The 24,561-nt window shown below is 51.0% G+C and overlaps 1 protein-coding gene across 2 annotated transcripts in view; it reads right to left on the bottom strand.

Annotated features, from left to right (window-relative positions):
• Positions 1–24,561, bottom strand: part of CACNG2 (calcium voltage-gated channel auxiliary subunit gamma 2) — a 141,475-nt gene that overhangs the window by 10,956 nt on the left and 105,958 nt on the right. For both annotated transcript variants that reach the window (XM_045363705.3, XM_005567399.5), the window contains one exon: positions 15,408–15,491. In XM_045363705.3, coding sequence (XP_045219640.1) covers positions 15,408–15,491 — 84 coding nt within the window. The remainder of the gene's footprint in view (positions 1–15,407; positions 15,492–24,561) is intronic.

The following is a 24,561-nucleotide window of genomic DNA, read 5'->3' as shown; positions in this document are numbered from 1 at the left end:
TTGCACTCCAGCCTGGGCGTCACAGTGAGATTCCATCTCAAGAAGAAGAAAAAAAAAGAATTAAATTGGGTCCTACCTTTTACTGTGTCTCACACTAGAAAGTACACAGTAAAAGGTAGCAATTTTTATTTCTGAGGTCCCTCTCCCCAAAATGTCAGTCCAGACATAACTTCCCTATAAATTGTCCTGACTTTCCACAAAGGCAGGCCTGGTCTTGGTGCCAAAATCTATCACAAGGGGCAGAAAATATCTGATTTATTTTATGAACAAATATTTACTGGTCTCCTATGAGTAAGCATATGGCACTTCACATTACCTGCCAACATTATGGAGCCCTTCCCCTGTACTAGGCCTTGTTCTAAGAGTGGTGTAAGCCTTATACCAACCCCATGAAGCCATGGGCTTTGGCTTCAAGGAGATTACACATGCCTAAAGCTGACACTGGCAAACTTGTTCTGTAAAGGGAAAGACAGCAAATGTTTTTGTCTTTGCTGGCCATATGGTCTCAGTTGCAATTTCTTAACTTTGCGGTTGTAGCACATAAACAGCCATAAACAATATATAAACAAATGAACGTGGTTGTCTTCCATTAAAACCGTATTTACAAAATCACTTTGGGAGGCCGAGGTGGGTGGATCCCCTGAGATCAGGAATTCGAGACCAGCATGGCCAACATGGCGAAACCTCATCTCTACTAAAAATACAAAAATTAGCCGGGTGTGGTGGTGCGTGCCTGTAGCCCCAGCTACTCGGGAAGCTGAGGCAGGAGAATCGCTTGAACCCAGGAGGCAGAAGTTGCAGTGAGCTGAGATGGAGCCACTGCACTCCAGCCTGGGCAGTGGGTGACAGAGTGAGTGAGACTCTATCTCAAAAAAAAAAAAAAAAAAAAAAAAAAAAAAAATCCGGTGGCAGGCTGGATGGGCTGGATTTGGCCTGCTAGTCATACTTGGCCAGCTCTGGCCAAGAGTATACTCTGTATTGGGGAAAAGACCACGTGGTCCGGGGCAGGGAGATGCTTTGCTCTAGGCTTACTGTGAGTCCGGTGAGCAAATATGGACTAAGTGCCTACCACTGTGCCAGGCGTGGGCTTGGCATGAGAGAAATGAGGGGTACAAAACAGGCCTTATAGAGCTTACACTCTCATGAAGGACACGTATGTCATCAGATAATCATACAGCCTGGATAACATACTATGAAAGAAAAGTCCCTATATGGCACCATGATGTGTGTGACAGGCTAACGTCACATGTAGACAACTATGTCCACAGAGAGCTTAGAGTATGCCGAGGACTGTTATGAGCAATGCACATACACAAGTTCATTAGTTCTGATTACAACTCTATGAAGTAAGTACTTTATATTATTTTTATTTTTAAAATTTATTTTAGTTCTACTTGTTGCATTATCTTAAGCAGCATATAATTGTACGGCCTCTGAAATGTGATAGACCTGGATTCAAATCCAACGCTTTTATTTTTTAATTTTTAATTATTATTATTATTTTTTTTGAGACAGAGTCTCGCTCTGTTGCCCAGGCTGGAGAGCAGTGGCGTGATCTCGGCTCACTGTAACCTCCGCCTCCTGGGTTTGAGTGATTCTTGTGTCTCAGCCTCCCAAGTAGCTGAGATTACAGGCCATGTGCCGTCAGGCCTGGCTAATTTGTGTATTTTTAGTACAGACGGGGTTTCACCATGTTGCCCAGCCTGGTCTCGAACTTCTGACCTTAAGTGATCTGCCTGCCTCAGCCTCCCAAAGTGCCGGCAGTACGGGCGTGAACCACCACATGTGGCCTGAATAAGTACTTTAATTATGCCCATTATACAGAGACCAAATTGAAGCAAGGAGAGGTTAAGCCATTTATCCAAGGTTTGTGAATCCAGACAGTCTGACTCTAGGGTCTGTGCATCTAACCACTGCATTCCCTTCCCTTCTTTTCAGGCTCTACGCTTTGCTGCCCTTCAAAGCATTGTCTGAGCTTATATGGAGATCAGGATGGGCCTCCCTGAGGAAGTGGTGGTGGATCTGACCTCTAGTGAATAAGGAGCAGCTAACCAGGCACAATGAAGGCAGGGCTGTGGGAGAGAAAGCAGCAGGAGCCGGGGTGGAGGAGGCATGGCTTGTTCAGAGACCTAGAAGAAGGCTGGATCACGAGGAACCAGTGGAGGAGTGTGGGGAGCACTAAAGGAGAGGAGGCAGGCTAGTCTGGGCCACGTGGGTTGAGCTAAAGAGCTTAGTTTTATCCCGAGAGCAATGGGAAACTTTAAAGGGCTTAGAACAGGCAGGTTGTCATGATCTGATTTGCATCTTAAGAAGCAAACGGATTATGAAGGGGTCAAGGCTGGCTGCAGGGAAGCATCGAGAAGGCTGCTGCAGCTGACCAGAGAGGAGTGATGCCGGTGCTTGGGCCAGGGTAGGTACAAAGGGCATGGACAGAGGCAGATGTGTTTGAGAGATGTTTAGGAGGTGAACTGAAGCTTGATGGATGGATATGGGTAGTGAAGAGGGTGGCATTGAGGATAACTTCTGGGTTTCAGACTTGTCAGCTGGGTGGAAAAAACCACTTGGGGGACTGGGAGAAGACCCAGCCTAGCAGTGAGTAGAGAGAAGGGGAGGAGGCTGGGTGTGGTGGCTCATGCCTGTAATCCCAGCACTTTGGAAGACCGAGGCTGGTGGATCACCTGAGGTCAGGAGTTCGAAACCAGTCTGGCCAACATGGTGAAACCCCATCACTACTAAAAAAATTACAAAATTAGCCGGGGGTGGTGGCGCATCCCTGTAAACCCAGCTACTTGGGAGGCTGAGGCAGGAGAATCGATTGAACCTGGGAGGTGGAAGTTGCAGTGAACTGAAATTGTGCCTTTGCACTCCAGCCTGGGCGACAAGAGTGAAACTCTGTCTCAACAAAACAAAACAAACAAACAAAAAGAGTAGAGGAGGAAGATCAAGGTTTGGTTTTGGACCTGCTGAGTTTGAGATGCCTTGGGGATGTGCACGTGGAGCGTGGGTGAGGCAGTTGCATGTGCAGATGTGGAGCACAGGGGTGCCATCTGGGTTGAAGCTGTGTCACAGGCACGCAGAACAGCTTGCCCATGGATGAGGAGAGGCTTAGGCCTGAGGCTTGGGGAGCCCCAGTGGTTAGTGTTCCTGGCCCCCATTTCCTTTTCTGTAGAATGGAGATGAAAATCCTAACTCCATCTACCTTACGGGGTTGCAGGGATTAAGCAGGAAGAGGAATGTGGACGCTTTAGAAAATGCAGGATGTCAGTGAACTGTGAGCAATTTATTATTTTCTGTGCTGGTGACAGAAATAAAGAGTATCCTAAGTGCCCAGGAGGCAAGTGACATCTTGCCTTCTGGAAGGGGTGGCCTGAACTATCCGTTCTTCGCAAATCCGCTTTTTGGCCAAACTCCCTAGACAAATCATTTTGTGATCTTGTGCCTCGGTGGGCCCCAGCCTCTGTGGCCATCACGTTGTGATGTGGTGCTTCATGGTGGGCATAGCCGGAGGCTGGGCCAGACAGGGCACGCAGGGCCCCGAGGTGTCTGGCAGTGGAGGAGGGTGGGCTGGTGGTCAGTGCCGGTGGGGATGTGATGACTGGGGTAGGTCAGGAGACCTGGGCCTGCTGTGCACTCTTTGCCTGGCTCTCCATGGGACCTGAGCGTGTGTTATCCCCCCTCTGCCCTCAGATCTGCACTCTGATGGGGTTGGAGTACATGATCTCTAAGGCCCTGTCCCTCATTGATCGTCCTGTGCCCACTAAGACCTCTCTCCAGGGTCCGCACAGCCAGGCCATGCTGCTGCCTTACCTGTTCCCTGTGCGAGTAATGACCTTGAATCAAAATAGTCACCATAATCAGGTATGTGGGGGGGGGGGGGGGGCAGGTTCCTTATTTTCTGTGCCTAGTGTTAAGCCCTTATCCCATCCGGGATTTGATTCACCATTAGGATGAATTAGGATCAATCCCCATTAGGGGATACAGTCTACACTCACAGACCTGCACAGACTTGCTGGGTTGCAAGGAGGTTTCTAGTCTCTTGGGCATCTCTTCTCATCTTCTCCTTCCATGCTGTGCTGGCTGGTGTAGCCAATGGCCGTGAGAAGGGATGCATTTCAAAAAATACCTGTGTGATGCATGTTTATAGCAGCACAATTTGCAGCTGCAAAAATGTGGAACCAACCCAAATGCCTATCTATCAATGAGTGGATAAAGACCGTGGTATATATACAATGGAATACTACTCAGCAATAAAAAGGAATGAACTAATGGCATTTGCAGCAACCTGGGTGAGATTGGAGACTGTTACTCTTTTTTTTCTTTTTTTTGAGACGGAGTCTCGCTCTGTCGCCCAGGCTGGAGTGCAGTGGCCGGATCTCAGCTCACTGCAAGCTCCGCCTCCCGGGTCTACACCATTCTCCTGCCTCAGCCTCTCAAGTAGCTGGGACTACAGGCGCCCGCTACCATGCCTGGCTAGTTTTTTGTATTTTTTTGGTAGAGACGGGGTTTCACCGTGTTAGCCAGGATGGTCTCGATCTCTTGACCTCGTGATCCGCCCGTCTCGGCCTCCCAAAGTGCTGGGATTACAGGCTTGAGCCACTGTGCCCGGCCGGAGACTGTTATTCTAAGTGAAGTAACTCAGGAATGGAAAACCAAACATTGTATGTTCTCGCTCATAAGCGGGAGCTATCCTGTGCGGATGCAAAGGCATAAGAATGATACAGTGGACTCTGGGGATCTAGGGGGAAAGGGTGGGGAGGGGGTGAGGGACAAAAGGCTACAAATTGGATTCAGTGTATGCTGCTTGGGTGATGGGTGCACCAAAATCTCACAAATCACCACTAAAGAGCTAACTCATGTAACTAAACACCACCTGTTCCCCAACAACCCATGGAAATAAAAAATTAAAAATAAACAAAACCCCCAAAATGCCTCTGTGTGTGCGTGTGTGTGCGTGTGTGTGTGTGTATGTGTTTGTGTGTATATGTGAGAGAGAGACAGAAAGACCTCGAAGAAGAAAAAGGAGAACAAAGATGGTGGGTGAGACAGAGAAAGAGAAGTCAAATGCTATGGTTTGGAGCATGGGTTCCAGAGGCAGCCCACTTGGGGTCTCCTCCTGGACCCCCACTGGCTGTGTAACCTCTGTGCCTTGCCTTTCCCATCTGTGTGATGGGGACACTGGTCATCTCACCTTCATAGAGTGGTTGTGAAGATGAATTAAGATAATGTTTCAAGTGTCAGGGCTGGCACATCGTCAAGTGTTCAATGAATGTGTGCTATATATAATAGCACATGAAAAGCATTTTGGGAGCCCAGGGAGCTAACTTGGGGAGTACCATCTGTGCAGGATGCCGGATACGTCCCTGCTTCCTGCTGTCAGTAGAGATTGGTGACCAGTCACACAGGCTCAGGAGAAAGGCTGCCTGAGTCCATCTTCTTAGCTGTGACCTGGTCCCCCGGGGGCCTCTGCTGCCCCCTCTGCCATATGGAGATCACAAGCACACCTAGCTCACAGGATGCTATGAGGAGTAACTGAGTACACACACTTGAAGTGATGAGAATAATGCCTGGTACGCGAGGAGCACCAGCAAATCGTAGTCATCATTCCAGCGGAGTAAATTGTTGCTGTCTCTCATGGGGCTTTAAGGGTTATCGAGGCCGCTGTTTATTAAAGTGCAGGTTGTGACTCATTACTAGGTCATGAAATCAGTGTAGTGGTAGCAACCAGCCTTTAAAGAAATGAACAGGGCCAGGCGCGGTGGCACAAGCCTGTAATCCCAGCACTTTGGGAGGCTGAGACGGGCGGATCACGAGGTCAGGAGATCGAGACCATCCTGGCTAACACGGTGAAACCCCGTCTCTACTAAAAAATACAAAAAACTAGCCGGGCGAGGTGGCGGGCGCCTGTAGTCCCAGCTACTCGGGAGGCTGAGGCAGGAGAATGGCATAAACCCGGGAGGCGGAGCTTGCAGTGAGCTGAGATCCGGCCACTGCATTCCAGCCCGGGTGACAGAGAGAGACTCCGTCTCAAAAAAAAGAAACAGGGGCAGGGCGCGGTGGCTCTCACCTGTAATCCCAGCACTTTGGGAGGCCGAGGTGGGAGGATCACGAGGTCAAGGGATTGAGACCATCCTGGCCAACATGGTGAAACCCCGTCTCTACTAAGAATACAAAAATTCACTGGGTGTGGTGGCGTGCACCTGTAGTCCCAGCTACTCAGGAGGCTGAGGCAGGAGACTTGCTTGAACCAGGGAGGCGGAGGTTGCAGTGAGCTCAGATCACGCCACTGCACTCCAACCTGGCGACAGAGTGAGACTCCGTCTTGAAAAAAAAAAAAAAAAAAAAAAAAGAAATGAACTAGGATAGAATAGAAACTGCTGACCAGTGTGCATTCTGGATGGTGGCTTTTGGTGATCATTTGCTCTGGTTCTGCAGATGTGATTGAGTACAAGTGGCAGCTTAGATGCTTCCTAACCATGGGATGGGGTCACAATGGTTTAAGCCACATTGGTTGCAATGACTTCTGGAGATGTCTCTCAGAAGCCCCCTTATGGCAATGCTTTCCAGAAGGGGCTGACAGCCCTGGGCAGGGGACAGGTAGCAGGATAACGGACCTGGATAACACTCCCAGCGTGCAGTCCCAGAAAGTGTGCTGGGCTGGGGCAGGTCATTTTCCCTCTTGGGCCTCCATTTTTCCCTCATCTGTAAAATGGGCGGGTGGGGCTGGGTGATCCTAAGGGAGTGTCTCACTCCAGCATTTCAGAAGCTAGGATGATGGGCTGGGTGCGGTAGCTTACGCCTGTAATCCCAGCACTTTGGGAGGCCAAGGCTGGCAGATCCCTTGAAGTGAGGAGTTCGAGACCAACCTGGCCAACATGGTGAAACCACGTCTCTACTAAAAAATACAAAAAATTAGCTGGGTGTGGTGGCGTGCACTTGTAATCCCAGCTACGGAGACACGAGTATTGCTTGAACCCAGGAGGCGGAGGTTGCAGTGAGCCGAGATGGTACCACTGCACTCCAGCCTGGGTGACAGAGTGAGACTCCATCTCAAAAAAAAAAAAAAAAAAAAAAGCCGGAATGATGGATCACTACACTTCTAAAACTCTAGGGGGGTGAGGCCTGGTGGACACCCCTCATGCTGTTCCCCTGGGGCTCTGGGAAGACCTAAAAAGCACTCTTCACGGGAGGCTCAGAGAAGTTGTGTAACTTGCCAAAGGTCACAGAGTGGAGCACCCCTTGAATTCAGGCCCCTTTATTCTAAGTAACAAGCTCGGGACTTGACACCTGGTCTCCCCACACCTCCCTGGCTCATGCTCCCCGGTGGGACTGGAGGAGCTGGGGAGAGAGGGACAATGGGGATGTGGGACACTGTCTGAGGCAGGGAAGGGTGACTGTGGCCCAACTTGATACCCAATATCCTCCTCTGACCTCATTCTGGGAAGAGGGTGAGTATGCCAGCTGCTGTAGGGCGGGCGGTACCTTGTTTATTCACTCAGCAAACCTCTCCTGGGTCTGATCCTGGGAAAGGCCCTGTGCTGGAGGGGGTGGGTGGGTGGGAGGAGGACACTCTATTTGCAGCCACTCCTTGTGGTGTCCTCAAGCTGTTCACAGTCCGTGGGGAGAAGATTCCGTAACAGAAACCAAGATGAAACAGACTGGCATAGAGTGGTCACCTCCCCGCACAGCAGCCTCGTCCTACATTCCCAGCCTCAGAGAAGGGCAGTGATGTTCGCCCCATCTGCCAGCCAGAACTGCTCGCCATCCACAAGACCTCTCTCTTACTTCCCCCATCCAGGCTGTCAGTAAAAGCTGCCAGCTCGGCTGGGCATGATAGCTCACACCTGTAATCCCAGCACGTTGGGAGGCCGAGGTGGGTGGATCACGTGAGGTCAAGACCGGCCTGACCAACATGGTAAAAACCCGTCTCTACTAAATACAAAAAAATGAGCCGGGCGTGGTGGCAGACACCTGTAATCCCAGCTACTTGGGAGGATGAGGCAGAAGAATCACTTGAACCCAGGAGGTGGAGGTTACAGTGAGCTGAGATCATGCCACTGCACTCCAGCCTGGGCAACAAAAGCAAAACTGTCTCTAAAACAAAACAAAACAAAAACAAACAAACAAACAAAAAAACTGCTGGCTGTCGTGTCAAATACATCTAGAATCAAACCCCTTCTCAGCCACCTCTCCACTACCGGGCCTGAGCACCTGCCTTTTGAGCCTGGAGGGTAGCCGTGGTCTCCTAGGTGGTCTCCCTCTCCTGCAGAAGCTGGAGTGATACTGGTAGCCTGAACATCAGACCATGCCTGTCCCCTGCTCAGAACCCTCCCATGGTGGTGTCATCTCAGGGGAAAGCAGAGGCTCCCGAGTCCTGGTCCCCACCCCTTCTCCCACCTGCCTGCCCCTCGTCTGCTTATCACAGGGTGTCCTGGCTGTTTTGAACCCGCCAGTCTCAGATACTTTGCACTGGCGGTTCCCTCTGCCTGAATGCTCTTCCAGGATATCTGCACCTCCCAAGCACTCCCTCACCGCCTTCAGGCCTCTGCTCCAACGTCACCTTTGCCGCAAGGACTTTCTGACCACCCTGTTGCAAACTGAAACCCTCCCTGGGTGCCCATCTCTCCTCCCTGTTTCCTCTTTGTTCTTTGCACTCATCACTATGCAATGGGACGCAACAGTGAGCACGGATTGTGGTGAATGCCTGCTGAATGTTCACTGGCTCCGGGCAGGTGTGAAGAGCTGTCCAACTCTAACTCCCTTAATCCTCATGGCAATGCTAGGAAGATGACAATGAGCATCGTCCCCACTGCGAGGAAACCGAGGCCCAGGGAGGTTCACCGGGAAGTGGTAGAGCTGGATTTGAAGCCCCGAGTGTGCCAAAGCCTGCCTCCCACTGGTGTCCAAGTTCTGTAAATTCGCCCCCCAGAAGCCCCTCGCGTGGGTCCTCCCTGCCTCGGCTGCCTTCTGCCTCCCTCCTCCGTTCCACTCCTGCTATTGGCTTCCCCCAGGCTGCCTGTCATCATCCTCAGGTGGTCAGTGAATCGCTGGGGAGGCGTCAAGTTTAAAGGCAACTGGGCGTACATCTCGTGTGTGTGTTGGGGGGAGCTGAGTGGGGGCATCGGCTTTGCAGAGGGCTCACCTCCCTTCCCCCTTCTGTCCACTTCTGGCTCTGGAGTGTGGCCTGGTGATCCGCCCGTTGAGGACTGTCTGTGTGTGTGGCCTATGACACACTCCTTGGAGGGAGTGCGTCAGAGAGAGCAGCCAGCCCTGGGCCCCTCACTTCCACCTCCAGCCCCAGGCTCTGAATATGGAGTGGGGAGACCTGACCATACCCCTCAGTCCTGGACTATGAGTGGTCACAATAGAGTGGATTTTGGGGTCTTGCACACAGTAGGTGCTTAATACATGACTGTTGGAGGAAGCCAAATTCCTCTGATTCTTCTTCCCTTACTCCAAATCACAGTAGGACAGCTAGGAAATGTCAACTCCTATCTCCTGGACACAACACACATACATACACACACACACACAACACACACGGATCCACATACACACAGACACGTGCAAACACACAAGTGCTTACACATTCAGACACGGACACTCAGACACACAGACATGCAGGTACCGAAAGACACGGAACACAGCACAGACTCATGCCCTCATGCACAAAGACAGATGCACGGATGCATGCTTGACATTCAAGAGAAGTCACACCCCAGTCACCACTGCCTCATTCCTCACCACGCTCCTCAATCTTTGGTTAACGAGGGAAGAGGATATGGAGGCCACCACAACAGACACATTCGATGGGCCCACAGCGCTGGTTGGGAGAAACAGTCCAGTCACCATTCATTACTGGATAAGCCAGTGATAGGTGGGGCTAAGTTCATGTTGGTCATGCCTTTATGGAGCCCGGGGTGGTGACCAGGGGCTCCTATAGCTGTTTCTCTATCAGTGTGGTTCAGGAGAGGCTGGGGGACTCCTCAGATACTCATAGGCACTGGGGAGTAAGAGTGTCCATTCATTCATTCATTTGTCCATCAGGTATTAATTGAGTGCCTTCCTTCTGCCAGGCCCTCCAAGAGGCTGGGCAACGTCTTAAGCTCGGCCTGCTGGGTTGAGCGCAGTGAGCCCCACCATCCTTTTCACCCCAGGAGATGAGCTCTGAATTGCTGTCCAGCCATGCCCTTCTGGCATTCTCTGTCCTCCCTCTCTGCTCTACATCCCCAGTTCAGCTGGTGTAGCAAGGATGGTGGGAGTTACCCTAGACACCTCACTGGCCACTCCTGCTCAGCCCCCTTTCCTGGAGTGTCCTCATCTCCCTGGCCCCTAAGCCTTCATGGTGTTCTGGAGCTTAGTGTCTGGGCCTCTCCCCTTCTCTCTGTGTACCACTCCCTTGGTGAGTTCACTGAGTCTCATGGCTTTAAATATCACCTACATGCCAACAACGCAAAAACTCACTATCTCTGGCCGGGACCTCTCCTGTGAACACTGGACTCAGGTTCATACCGAGCCCGTGACATTGCCCCAGGAAGTCCCACAGGCATCTCTAACTGAGTATGGCTGATATTGAGCCCCAGTCTCAACCTGTTGCTCCCCCATGGGCACGAGTCTTGGCACCATCCTTGCCTCCTTCCTTTCTCTCGAAATCCACATTCAGCCTTTCAGAAAATCCTGTGTGTGGTGCCCTGGAAATATTTTCAACACTGATCCTTTTTCACCCCTTTCACTGCTACCACTCTGGTTCAAGCTGCCATCACCTCCTGCCTAAATTATAGCAACAGAGTTCTAACTCTTCTGTCAGCTTCTGCCCTCATCCCATTTCAGTCCCTTATGAACACAGCAGCCAGAGCCTGTTCAAAAGTGAGATGGTGTCGGTCAACCAGAGCAAACCCCCAAATTCTCGCTGCAACCCACAGGGTCCTTGGGACTCTCCACACCTGCTCTTCCTTTGCCCTTCCTTGCTCACTCCGTTCTTCTCTTACGAGGCTCAGTCCTGTTCCTCAGATATTCCAGGCATGCTCCCAAGCCAGGACCTTTGCACTTACTGTTTGTTCTTCTTTTTATTTTTATTTTTTGAAGTGGAGTTTCGCTCTTGTTGGCGCCTGTAATCTCAGCACTTCGGGAGGCTGAGGTGGGTGGATCACCTGAGGTCAGGAGTTCGAGACCAACCTGGCCAACATGGCGAAATCCCGTCTCTACTAAAAATACAAAAATTAGCCAGATGTGGTGGCGGGCGCCTGTAATCCTAGCTACTCAGGAGGCTGAAGCAGGAGAATCGCTTGAACCCAGGAGGCAGAGGTTTCAGTGAGCCAAGATTGCGCCACTGCACTCCAGCCTGGGTGACAGAGCAAGACTCCATCTTAAAACAAAACAAAACAAAACAAAAAAAGAATTAATTGAGCTGTTTGGGAACATCGAAAACAAGCCCCAGGTCCCTTAGGAGATGCTCTACATGGGTTGAAATCTGCTCTTTGGGGAGAAAGAAGAGTTGCTTGACTGCTTCTTCCCTCTCCTTTCACTTCTGTCCCTATCCTGAAATCTGTCCCCTGCCTCATGGCCCATGCTCCATCAGTGGCCACCTCTGCTACTGTCAGCTCTGTCTCCCAAACATCTCCTTCCTTCTCACCATCACCATGGTTACACTCTGGTTTCCCCCCACCCCCCAACCCCGCCACCTGGGCTCCCTGCCTCCGTTTCCAACCATCACTACCACAGCAGCCAGGCTGACGTGTCTAAATCGGTCATTCCCATCACACTTAGAATGAGAACTGAGGTCTCCCCTTGGTCCCAGGCCCACATGACTGGGTTCCTGTGCTGTAGGACCCCACTCTACCCCTGCACTGGGCTCCTGCAGGACCAGCCACACCGCTGATCCTCAAACATGATGCTTTGTGTCTGCTTTAAGGACCCTGCTCTTGCTCTTCTCTCTGTCAGCTACTCTTTTCCCTAGAAATCTTACCTAGTTCCCTTTCTTCACTCAGAGAAACTGTGGGACCACCTTATCTAAGTGACATGCCCCCAGGACCCACTGGTCCCTCCCCCATCACTCTCCACTCTCCAACTCCTCCCAGACCACTCAGAAACTATCTCAGCTGGGGCTGGGCATGGTGGCTCACGCCTGTAATCCCAACACTTTGGGAGGCCGAGGCAGGCGGATCACCTGAGGTCAGGAGTTTAAGACCAGCCTGGCTTACTTGGTGAAACCCCATCTTTACTAAAAATACAAAAAATTAGCCAGGCATAGTGGCACACGCATGTAATCCCAGCTACTCGGGAGGCTGAGGCAGGAGAATCACTTGAACCCGGAAAGCAGAGGTTTGGTGTCACTTGCACTCCTACCTGGATGAAAGAGCAAGAGACTCCATCTCAACAACAACAACAACAAAACTATCTCAGGGTGCAGAGGGCAGGGAGAGGGTGTTTCACACTTGTTTATTACTTGTTTCTTACACTAGGATATACCCTTCATGAAGGCACTGGCCCTCTTTGTTTGATTTACTCTTGGATCCCCAGGACTGACAATAGTGTTGGCACTCAGTGAGTGCTTAGTAAATATCTCTCAAGTGAATGAATGAATGAATGGGCTCTGGTGCCATCTTCTGTAGGGAACCCTTCTGGAAGGACCTCCTCTGGTCTGGGTTAGGGAACAGGTTCCCTCAGCACCACACACTTCCTTCTATTCCAGCATGCAGCATAAACATTAGGTCCGTAGGTCTCCCTCCAGATGGCTAGCCCTCAGGGAGAGGGGCTGCTTCTGCCCCCTCACAGCCTCCCCTGCGGCAGATGAGCTGTGCAGATGGGTTTGACAGACCTTAACTAGGAGTGGACTCAGGCCCTGCCCACCCCAGGTGCAGCTCAGCCCGCCTCCTTGGGCCTAAGCTCTGTACACCTCTGGAAGCCACCTGCCTACCTCTGGCGAATGGGGACCCAGCTGTTTTCTTCTGGAAGCCCGTTGCTTGCATTGATCTCGGGGCATTAGACTATGATTTACTTGAATGTTCGCATATTCACCCGCCCAGTCACTTCATTGCTGAGTCATCAAAGTGCTTTTTTGGGTCAAATTCCCTGCCATGGCCTTTTCTGGGTGCTTGGGGTGCAGAAATGAATGGGATATAGCTCTGCCTTCAAGAAGCTCATAGCCTCCTGGGGATCCCAAGTGTGAACCAGCAAAATTGCAGCAAAGTGTGGTCAGGGTTGAATTGTAGACATATGCAGCGTGCCAGGGAGGCCCCAGAGGAGCTTCTGAATCAGAAGCAGGGGTAGGGAGTGGGGGCAGGGGGAATCCTTCTAGAAAAATCATCCCTGTCTCCCAGCTTCTCTCAAGATCTAGGTTAGAACTTCGTAGAGAATGATAGAAATTCATGTCTTCCAGCTTTAAAAAATGATTTTTGTTGTCCAGCCCAGGACTAGCATTTTATAGACCAGGGGTCAGCAAACTATACCAAATGAAGACTGCTGCCTGGTTGTGTAAATCAAGTTAAGCTTCACTGTAACACAGCCACACATATGCCTCCTTATTGTCAGTGGCCACAAGAGCAGAGTTGGTTAAATGGGACAGAGACTGTATGGCCCCAAAAGCCTAAAATATTCAACATCTGATCCTTTACAGAAAAAGTTTGCTGACCCCTGTTACAGATGTTCAAAAAATATTGTTGGATTAAGTCAACTCAAATCAGACCTTCAGAATCCTGTGTTGCCAATCTGAGTCCAAGTCTTTTGTCCAGGGACACCAAAATGAACCAAATACTCTATGCTCTATGCTCTTCTTTCTTAAAAACAAGGAAATGGAGGTGTTGAATTGTTAGGAATTGCCACTGAAGAATCCTCTATCTCTTCTTAACAAAAAGCATTCATTGAGCCGTTATAAGGGCAGCAATGAATGAGACAAGTTTCCTGCCCCCAGGCGCTTACTGCCTAGCAGATAAAGCATGACATAATTCAGACTCCACCTGGTGAGCCCTGTGCTCCGGGAGTATGGCTCCCAGTGTGAGGCTTGGCTTTGCTTGCTGGCTTCTGCCTTCTACATTCAGGCCTCACCTCTATCATGCAGTGTCTCCCAAGTTGAGCTGTTTTTCCAAGGACCCTCCCCGCCAGGCTGTGCTCTTCTTGGGGCCAGGGACTGCGTCTCCCTTATCCATCTTGGCCTCCCCAGCACTGAGCACAGGATCCAGCACACAGAAGCTCAACCCACATTTACTGCACAGCCGGGTTCCTGCAGCCCCACCCCAGACACAGTCGTAGGTAACAGGTAACCACAACCAAATGGCCTGTTAGGAATTCCAGTTAAGAGCAACGTCTTGAGGGAATTCATAAAAGGAAATGACGAGCAGGGTATGATATTTTTTCCTTTAAAAAAAAGAATCTAAAAATTGCATCGTGTTGCCTCCCTCTCTCTTCCCAGCTGCCTGACTGACTTCACATACCACGGGCTTTTCAATGAAACCAGATTCCAGGCTGACCTGAGAACTGGGCTTGATGTGAGAAGTAATTATTGAAAGAGACAGGGGCAATCTATATAATAAAATGCCTCCTACATGCTTCATAAAAGTGATCTGAGGGTAATGGCAACCCTTGTGCTGTTGGGGAGGGGAGGTGGAAGGGTCTGGAGCAGAGGTGGGGATGCTCCTGGGAGGAGAGCAAACCTCCTTCCAAAGAGATGGCCTGAGAACCTTTGGCTTTGCTGTCCCAGGCATCAAGGACTCTCAGCCCCTCTCTTGGAAATCCCTTTCTCAGGGAATAGGTAGCCTTGTTAGTTTTTGCTGATACTTGAGACATTTCCTTGGGGCCTCAGCCTGCTTTCTCTTGATAATATGTCTCAGGTGGATTTAAGATTGCAGCTGTTACATCAGGATTTAACTTTGACTTACTTGACTTGCGGGGGAAGAAAAAAATCTCTCTCTCTCTTTTTTTTTTTTTTCATTAGAAGTTCCAATCTGGCACTGCCTGGTGGGTTACTTCATCCAATTATTCAAGAAATATTCACTGAGCACTTATTACATGCCAAGCACTGGGCCGAGAATATAATGGTGAATGCTAGGGTGAGTCCATACGCTAGCAGAGTTGGGAGATGGTTACTCAAATAGTCAAGGACCCCACAGCAATGATAAAGTACTGTCCTCTGGGAACTCATGCAGAAGGCAGGAAGGACTTCCTGGAGAAGGTGATGTTTTAGCTGAGGTCGACTGAGTAGGAGTTTGCCAGACAAAGACGGGGAGGGAAGGGCATTGCAGGCAGAGGGAACAGCATGTGTGAAGGTCTGCACTCCGGAAAGGAGAGAGATTCAGCTTTTGCCTGCCCTCTGCTGTGATGAGGGCCTCTAGATAGGCCTGGTCCTTGACTCTGTGAAGGATGGAAGGGCAGGGCCCACCACCAGGAGGGAGATAAAAACAATTGTGTGCACTCACGGAGGAAATATTCTGCTGTGTCAGCTTCGTAATCTGCATCCTCTGGGAAGTGATCGATTTGCTTGCACAGACCTTTGAAATTCCCTGCAAAACAAGGGGAGAAGGAGCGCATGAAACATCATAGTTTTGGGGGCGCTTAGGGCCCACCTGCCTCTTCTAGACTTCTGGCTCTTTGGAAACTCACTCAGCCGTCTCCCTCACCCCTGAAGGAAGGTTTCATTTTGTCTGTTTGGACATCTGCCTGGTGAATCACAATACACACCCGCAGTACTGCGGAGAGGATCTAAAGCCGAGGACTTCAAAACGCTGCCTTCTGTCCCTGCACCGAAGCTTCTGAGGATTAGCGGAGGCTTGGCAGCGGTGGAGGCTTGATTCCGGGCTGGGGACTGCCACGGAGGAGGCTGACGAACACTCCTCAGCCCGTCTCTGTGCCCCAGCTTGGCTGGGAGTCACCCTGCATTTTACATGTGAGAAAGCAGCAGATCACTTTCTAAACGGGACACACCCCACACTGGTGCTGCCAGATGCTGCCACAGCCCTTTAGAAGAGCCTGCAAAACACTTTCCCATCTGCAATTGCACGAAATTCACCAAACCCAGCCGCCAACCGCTCTGAAATAAATATGGGGGTGGGGAGGAGATTGAGCCCCCTGGGGGCTGTACCCTTGGCCAAGTTCTTGAACTACAACTCAATTTGGTTCCACCACAGGCCTGTGAGAGGGGTCTTATCATCCCCATTGTACAGATGAGGACACTGAGGCTCAGGGAGGCTAAACTATCTGAGTAAATACTTGTGGCTAGGATATGATGGAATCAGGGCTCCAACTAGGGTCTTTTGACTCTAAACATTTCCTTGGTGCCTGCTGGGAAGGTGAGAACCGGCCCGGGGCAAATCCCAGCACAGTGTCACAGGCAGGTCCTCCCCTGTGTTCACTGATGAGTGAGTGAACTCTTGAATGCAGCCTTTCCAAAAACTGATAAGTAGCATAGACCGTACAATCACCAGAGCATCGGCTTCCTGACAGCAGAGACTGTTTCATTCACCATCTTATCCCCAGCACCAGCACAGGCACAGCGAACGTCCTTTAACCTTCTCTGAATGGAAGAAGAATTGGGTGGGGTGTATGCACAGTGGGTAAGACGCAGGTTGCACAGCTAGACTGCCTGGGTCCAGCTGTGTGTCACTCAATGTCCTCACCTGAGAGTGGCAATAACAATAATTCTTCCCTGGCAGATTGTCGTGGAGGTTCACTGAGCTGATGCATGTTGAGTAGTCAGAACAGCGCCTGACACATTTAGGAAGTCCTTGGGGGCATTGACGTGAGAGAGAAATGAAATTTGACTATGTCCAGCCACTGACTTAGTAGCTAGTGTGACCTAATTAATAGAGCCCTCAATACATGTTGGCAATGATTTCCTTCTACAGTCCTGAGACTATGTCTTATAAAGTAGAGGCAGATTCCAGTATGTACTATAGATATTACTCAGGAATTTTACGGTATTACATATACCTTTTTTTTTTTTTTTCTGAAATGGAGTCTCACTCTGTCACCTAGGCTTAAGTGCAATGGCACGATCTCGGCTCACTGCAACCTCCGCCTCCCGAGTTCAAGCGATTCTCCTGCCTCAGCCTCCCAAGTAGCCGGGGTTACAGGCACACACCATCATAACTGGCTAATTTTTGTATTTTAGTAGAGACGGGATTTCACCATATTGACCAGGCTGGTCCCCCACTCCTGACCTCAAGAGATGGCAGCTACCGTGGCCACCAAAAGTGCTGGGATTACAGGCATGAGCCACTGTGCCCAGCCTAGACCTATATGTATGTACAAAATATAGAATTATATATTAGTTTGGTGCAAAAGCAATTGTGGTTTTTGCCATCCAAGTAATAGTGAAACCGTAATTACTTTGCACCAACCTAATAGTACGCAGGTATATAGTATACAGGGATACTTATTACTACATAGAAATATAAGCATTTTAGGAACTTCTGGCTATGCTGCATATAATGGAAAAGAGGAACCTCTGTAACTTCCTTTCACACATGAGCTCTCCCTGTACCAAATTCACCAACTTTTTCTACAAGAGAAACAATTCCCCAGAGCATATCGGGACTTCCGGTCACTTCACTGAAGCTTGGTAGGGCCACTCAAAATGGTCCCATGGGCAGGTGTCTTCTCTGAGTGTTTTGTGTTCCGTGCTTTTTGCTGTTCCCACCCCTCTCCTGTCATGGCTTCTCTGCCCTCCTGCATCTTGGGGTGTTAAAAGGAAGCCTTGTCCCCTCCGTAGTGCCTTGTTTCCCTAATCCAACCACACACCCTTCTCTGTGGCAAAAGTCTTCATACCAGCTGCTAAGAGGATAACAAATTCTCCCTATTGTTACAATTATGAATCAGTGTATTTGAAAAGCACTTTGCGAAGCACTTTCATATCCTTTCAATTCAATCTGACAAATATTTCAGCAAGCCGGTGCCAGGCATCTTTATAAAGAATCTGTGCAGGAGTGAGGCTCAGAGAGCAGTACTGACATGCCCCGAGGCGTCCCACAAATTGAGGACAGAGCTTAACCCAGAAGGGCCCCAGCTGCATCCTGGCGGGCCACACCCACTCCTGTTCCCCACAGGAACAGGAGGGTGGAAAGGGAGGGATTATGAGGATGGATCATGGAGTCCAAGCTGGGTAAACAGGGAAATGAGGACCTGAAGGGCAAGTGAGGCAGTGCAAAGGCAGGGGTGCGGGGTGGAGCAGGGGAGGGCAGTCAATGCTTTTGAGCCTAGGGTTGGGGTGGGGTCAAAGCATTATTGAAATGGGGGTGCATGGGAGTGAGCTGCAAGGGTGGCACGTGGTAGCCAGAGAGTGGAATGTAAAAGACAGAGTGGAGGGGGTGCGGGTATTGGAAATGCCAAGGGCAAGGGTAAGACCCCACAGGAACAGGAGCTCACATTCTACGGGGAGCCTGGTGGCTCCTCCGGTGCAAGCCTGGGCCTCACTCATCCTTGGACCATCGGCTCCTAGCACAGTGCCTGGCATAGAAGGAGGGTTCAGGAGATGCTAACAGAGAGGCCGTGTGAGATAATCAGTGGCCCAGACCTCTCCTCGAGGCCTAGACCTGGGTATCCAACTGCCTATTTGATGTCTCTTGGTGGATGTTTTAAAGGCACTGAACGTGAACTCCTGATCTTTCCCTCCTGCCTGGTGCTCTGGAGGCCCCAGTTAGCTCGGCAAATGCTTCTCCAGGACTTCCTGGTGTAAGCCTGAGCCTAGTTGTCAGCGCCAACATCTATCTCTTCCTCCTCCCTGCAGGCTCCATCCATCAGGGTGTCCTGTCTGTGTTAGATTCTTAGTGTCTCAAACTTGCCTGATGCCTCTGAGACAGCACCGCCCACCACCAGGCCACCATCCCTGCTCCCTGGATGGCTGCCGTGGCCTCCCCACTCATCAGTTTGCACCCACTCTTATCCTTCTCTACAGAGCTATGACAGTGATCCTTTGTACATGCAAATCTGATCATGCCACCTCCAGCTCGGAAACACTCCAGCTTCCCAGTGCTCTCGGGGAAAAGCTCAACATCTCTAACAAAGCCTGACCCTCAACCTCCACCTCTGGCCTCACCTCCCACCTGCCTCCTCCCTCCCTGCTCATCTCTGCCTTCTTTCCTGCCACGCTCCCTCCTACCTCAGGACCTTGGCACATGCGTGCTGGTCCTGCTGCCTGAGCGCCCATCATGTCCTTTGTTGCCTCTTTCTCCTAACCTCCCTGTGTCTCCCTGCACTGTGCTACTGGGGTGTCCTCCATTAGCTGGCTAGTGCTGGCTGCTTTGTGTTGGAGGGAGATATTAAGGCCTGTATGCTACTAGTGGGAATGTTCTAGTAGAGAGGGAAGAAGGGAAGGACTGGGGGCAGTGGCTCAGGCTTTAGCTTTGGGAAGCTGAGACAGGAGGATCCTTTGAACCCAGGAGTTCAAAACCAGCCTGGGCAACATAGCAAGACCCTATATCTACAAAAAATAAAAACTAATTAGCCAAGTGTGGTGGTATGTGTCTGTGGTCCTAGCTTACTTGGGAGGCTGAGGCAGGAGGATCCCTTGAACCCAGGTGTTCGAAGCTGCAGCGAGCTAGGATAGCACCATTGCACTCCAGTCTGGTGACAGAGCAAGACTCTGTCTCGAAAATAAAATAAAAATAAAAAAGTAAAAGAAAGAAGGACAGAAGGGATGACCTGCAGAGATGGGGGCGCAATACAGGTGCACTGCGCAAGGAGACGAGGCCCAGGACACAGTGCAAGGATGGATGGTGCTGTGCCAGGAGGGATGGCAGAGCTCGTGGGTGCAGTGCTGGGGATGGGCAGACATGGTGGGAGGGTATAACACTTCTCTTCTGCTTGCTTCTATTTTCCCGACGAAATGGGAAGTAGGAGCATTAACTGAGAGGACGGGGAGGAAGGGTTGGGGATGGGAGGACAGAGGAAGGGAAGCGAGAGTGGGAGGGAGTGGACCAGGCTGTGAAGTATGTGTGTCAGTGGCATGAAGGTCTCTTCTGAGATTCTGTGGCTTTCTCTGGCCACATTCGGGGTGTGGGTGCAGTTAGCTGCAGAGTCGCCTCTAACCAGGAGGAGGTTTGTGAGGTGAGTGCAACAGGGAGAGGGTGGAAAGGAGGGATTATGAGGATGGATCATGGAGTCCAAGCTGGCTAAACAGGGAAATGAAGACCTGAAGGGCAAGTGAGGCAGTGCAAAGGCAGGGGTGGGGTCAAAGCATTATTGAAATGGGAGTGCATGGGAGTGAGCTGCAAGGGTGACACGTGGTAGCCAGAGAGTGGGATGTAAAAGACAGAGTTGAGGGGGCGCGGGTATTGGAAATGCCAAGGGCAAGGGTAAGAGCCCGAATGAGGTGGCTCGGGACAGGTGGAGGTAGGATGATCTTCAAGTACGCACTGGAAAGGTCATACAAATTAATAGATAAGGCAAAACTACAATGTTCGCTCATATGTTCTGTATACATCAAGTATATATTAAGAAACTGCCTACCCGGTTAAAATGTGAAGGGCAAATGATTCATCAAATTATTCTAATAAGCCCCAAACCACCGACTGGGTTTTAGAAATGAATGGTGTGATCTTTTGATGATGAGGCTGTTATGAGCTAAATGATGGCTTGACTGGACCATGCTTTGACACAGGGAACCATACCAGATGCTCCCTAAACTTCCCTGTTAGAGTAAGGGTCATTCCATCTCGGCGAGTGCAGAATCTTCTCCTAACTTGTCCTCTACTGTTTGACTGGAGGACCTCTCCATGCCCAGCAGCCTCAGGAGATCAGGGCCACTCTGCTTCTCTTGCCCCCACCCTTGGGGTGGGCCTTGGAGCTTATAGAACCTGAGAACAGAGCTGAGATCTCAACCCAGCCTTGGGCAGCGAGGAGAGGAGATGGAGCCTTAGTCCCAGCTCCTCTCTTCTCTCTGCCGGGCCCAACACAGGAGCCACCCCTGCCCCCGGCCAGCTTCCCTGACATAGCAAGACTGATTGGTACAACAGAATTTCAATATTTAACAATGGGTGAGGCAGCGCTGGCACATCAGGTTGGAGTGAAGGGGTCAAGATCAGGGACTGGAGGGGCTGCTTGCCTGGTTGTAGAATCTCCAAGGATGATAACGGGAGCAGCATTGGAGGCAGAGGCAGTGAGCCAGCGCTCAGCTCCCCAAGGACTGAATGACGGTGGCCATGAGGGAGTCAGACAGGTAGGCTGAGATGTGTTTCACAGAGACAGGGAGTTTAGGGAGGAGGCAGGGAAATGGACCGGAAATGTTGATGAGGTCCAGGGAGGCCTGGGATGTGGGCAGTAAAACACTCTCCACAGTGAGAGTTTGCAGGGGCGGTGGTGTCCTTCGGGGAGAGCCAGGTTTCCATTAGAGCAAGGACAGGAAGGGGGGATTCTGCTGGCACTGTGACCTAAATTCTAGAAGGTGCCATGGCAAGGATTTAGGAGGGCGGGGGAGTTAGAGATCCAGCCAGATCAGGGGACACACGGCCCTGAGGGACAAGTGATGAGTAGGGAGGAGTGATGGGGGTAAACTGGGATACAGGTCATGGTGAGATTGGTTCCAACGCCTCCGGTGGCGATGAGGCTGTGAGGGTCGGCTGGAGGAGCACAGGGTGCCCAGGAGCACTTGGACCTCAGTGGGCCCTGGATTCAGTCTGACTAATGGTGGTGCTGGGGAAGGGTGTGGGAGGGGAGGGGATACTAGCAGCACTCAAGCATTAGAGGTGAAATTTGAACTTCGTAGGACATCTGCGTCAACAGATAATCACTCCAGTAAGAGGAGAATGGTGAGAGGTGATGAAATGAATGAGATTTCATTTCCCTAAGGCCAGCCTGGGGTTCCATTGTATTTCCTTCTGGTTGGTGGTAATCTACCCTGGGGGTTGTGATGGCTTCAGGCACAGATGGATCCAGGTGCTCCAAAATCTGGAATCTCTCTCCATCTCTGACTTTCCTCCCAGCTGGCTTCATTTCTAGGCATCCTCTCTCCCTATGGTGGAGACTAAGGGGTCAAGTGCCTAGCACTGGGATGGTAGAGGAAAATCTAACCTAATCTCTGCCTTTCAGGCTCACATTCTAGGGAGAAAGACAGACGGTACAGAATTTAGAGTGCAACGCCTCACGTAATATATTAGAAGGAGGTACGAGGCCTTATGGCAGCACAATTGTTCAGCTATCATTTATGTAGCACCAACTCTATGCCATGCTTTGTGCAACCTGCTGAGAACACAGAGGGGGAAAAATATACTTTCTGTCCTCAAGGAACTTGCAGTCTATGGTAGCAGACAGAAAACACACGCTGTGGTGTAGAGGGTGTGTGTGATGACAGAGGACAGCGGAGCGTGTCTGGGGCACACAGAAGGAAGGCATGTCCAGGCGTGAGAGTGTGTGGGTGACACAGGTCTCCTGAGGAAGAGCAGGTGCCTGAGCTGACACAAAGTGGAGGAGTCAGCCTGGTAAAGCAGGGAGGGGTCTGTGTCTGTGTGTGTGTGTCTGTGTGTGTCTGTGTGTGTATGGGTGTGTGCGTCTATGTGTGTGCATGCGTGTGTGTCTGTGCATGTGCATATGTGTTTGTGTGTCTGTGTGTGCATGGATGTGTGTGTGTGTGCATGGGCGTGTGTGTGCATGTGCGTGTGCGTGTGTCTCTCTGTGTACCTGGGTGTGTGTGCATGCGTGTGCATCTGTGTGTGCATGGGTGTGCGTCTGTGTGTGCATGGGGCATGTGTGTCTGTGCATGTGCGTGTGTTTGTGTGTCTGTGTGTGCATGGGTGTGTGTGCATGCGTGTGTGTGTCTGTGTGTGCATGGGCATGTGTCTGTGTCCATGGGCGTGTGTCTGTGCATGGGCGTGTGTGTCTGTGCATGTGCGTGTGTGTGTCTCTGTGTGTGTCTGTGTGTATATGGGTGTGTGTGTGTGTGTGTGCATGGGTGTGTGTGTGTGTGTGTCTGTGCATGTGTGTTTGTGTGTCTGTGTCTGTATGTGTACGTGTGTGTCTGTGTCTGCGTGTGTGTGTGTGCCTGTGTATGTGTGTGCATGTGTGTTTGTCTCTCTGTGTGTACATGGGGGTGTGTGTGTGTCTGTGCATGGGTGTGTGTGTCTATGTGTGTGTATGTGTCTGTGTGTGTAGGCGTGATGAGGACGTGGTGGAAGGGTGAGGAGGGCTTTCTAGCAAGAGCAGTCAGGGAAGTGTGGGACACAGGAGGGAACACACTGTCCCCGTGGGTGGGAGAAGGTTTCGTAGAGCAGAGTTGGGAGTAACAGGACTTGAGAGAAGGCCCAAAGCCAGCAGTGTGTGTGCCGGCTCGCCCCTGCTCAAGTGAGCTCATCGCCAGTGTCTTCCCAGCTCTTGTTAGCAGTTTGAAATTGAATACGGTTGGCGTATTCACACGGTGGGAACCCACGGCAAATGCTACAAACCAAGGTCCCCACCTCCCACCCAGGGAACTGGTTGTTAAACATTTACCAGCACACCACTGGATGAAGGGTGATCCTGTGTGAGGGGTCAGCTGGTACAATAGACGTGACAAATTGGTGGGATTGGAGATTTGCAAAAGGACTGGGCCCATCGGAGGGCTGGGTGGGTGAGGGTGAGGGTGGACGATGACTGGAGCGGAGCGCAGGGGTCTCACTCTCCCCTGCCCCCTCGGGAATTGGCTTTGAGCTTCCGGAGGAAAGGGGATGCAGGGAAGACTCCCCCACCAAGAGTTATTCAGCTAAGGGGCTCAACAACCATGACTCTCCATGGAACCCCCATCCCAGAAGATTGGCAGTGCCCCACCAACCGCCAAGCCGAGTGAGTTGAGGCCCCGCCGAGACGGAAAGGCCAAGGGCTGCGCCGTGGGCTGGCACAGTTCTGGCTCCAGGAGTTCACCGTTTCAGGCTGGGAATTGCAGCTTGCAGGTATTAAGTAGTTTAAGAGGAGGTTTCATCAGCTTTGTAAAAAGCACATTAATATCTCACACCAACTGCTGTCTTGTTTCTTTAGACACAATAAGCTCCGCATAAACCTGGTCATTAGGGGCTGAACAGACTCTGTTTTATTTTCCACATATTCATGAGAAGCTGAAAGAGCAGCTCTGGAGCCAGGAGGGGACACGGTGGAGCGAGCTGAGGCGTGGGGAGGAGGCTGTCTGAGTAAATTTTTAAGTGAAGCAAATGAAGGGTTTGGTGGGAGCTGCTTTCTCTGTGTTTTCAACCTTTGCTGCTCCTGGCTTTTTGCTTTCCTGGCAAGACCCTCCCTGACGGCAGGGATTCGGGAGGCCTCAGGGAGGGTGGGCCATGCCTGGCTTGTTTCTGGCTGGAACCCCAGGGCCTTGGGCACAGCGCAGCCACCAGCTTGGGTTGGATGGTTTGCAACAACAGAACATGTGGCATCCTATGAGTTTGATCGTTCTTTCGTTCGTTCATTCATTCTTTCAGTGGGTAGTTTCTTTTCTTTTTTTTGGGATGGAGGGAAGGGAGGAAGGGCTAGGGGTCAAGAAGGGAGAGAGCAGTCTCAATGGCTACTTTCGAATGCCTGCTGTGTGCTAGCCACTGGGCAGGGTGACATGAAGTAAGTGGTCTGTCCTGCTTGCCTGCCATGAATTTGCTCCTTCCATTGACTCTGAGCTCCCACTTC

The sequence above is a fragment of the Macaca fascicularis genome, chromosome 10 (assembly GCF_037993035.2).
Source record: "Macaca fascicularis isolate 582-1 chromosome 10, T2T-MFA8v1.1".
Taxonomy (NCBI): Eukaryota; Metazoa; Chordata; class Mammalia; order Primates; family Cercopithecidae; genus Macaca; species Macaca fascicularis.
Note: the sequence above shows the minus strand (reverse complement) of the source record. Positions and strands in the feature narration are given on the sequence as shown.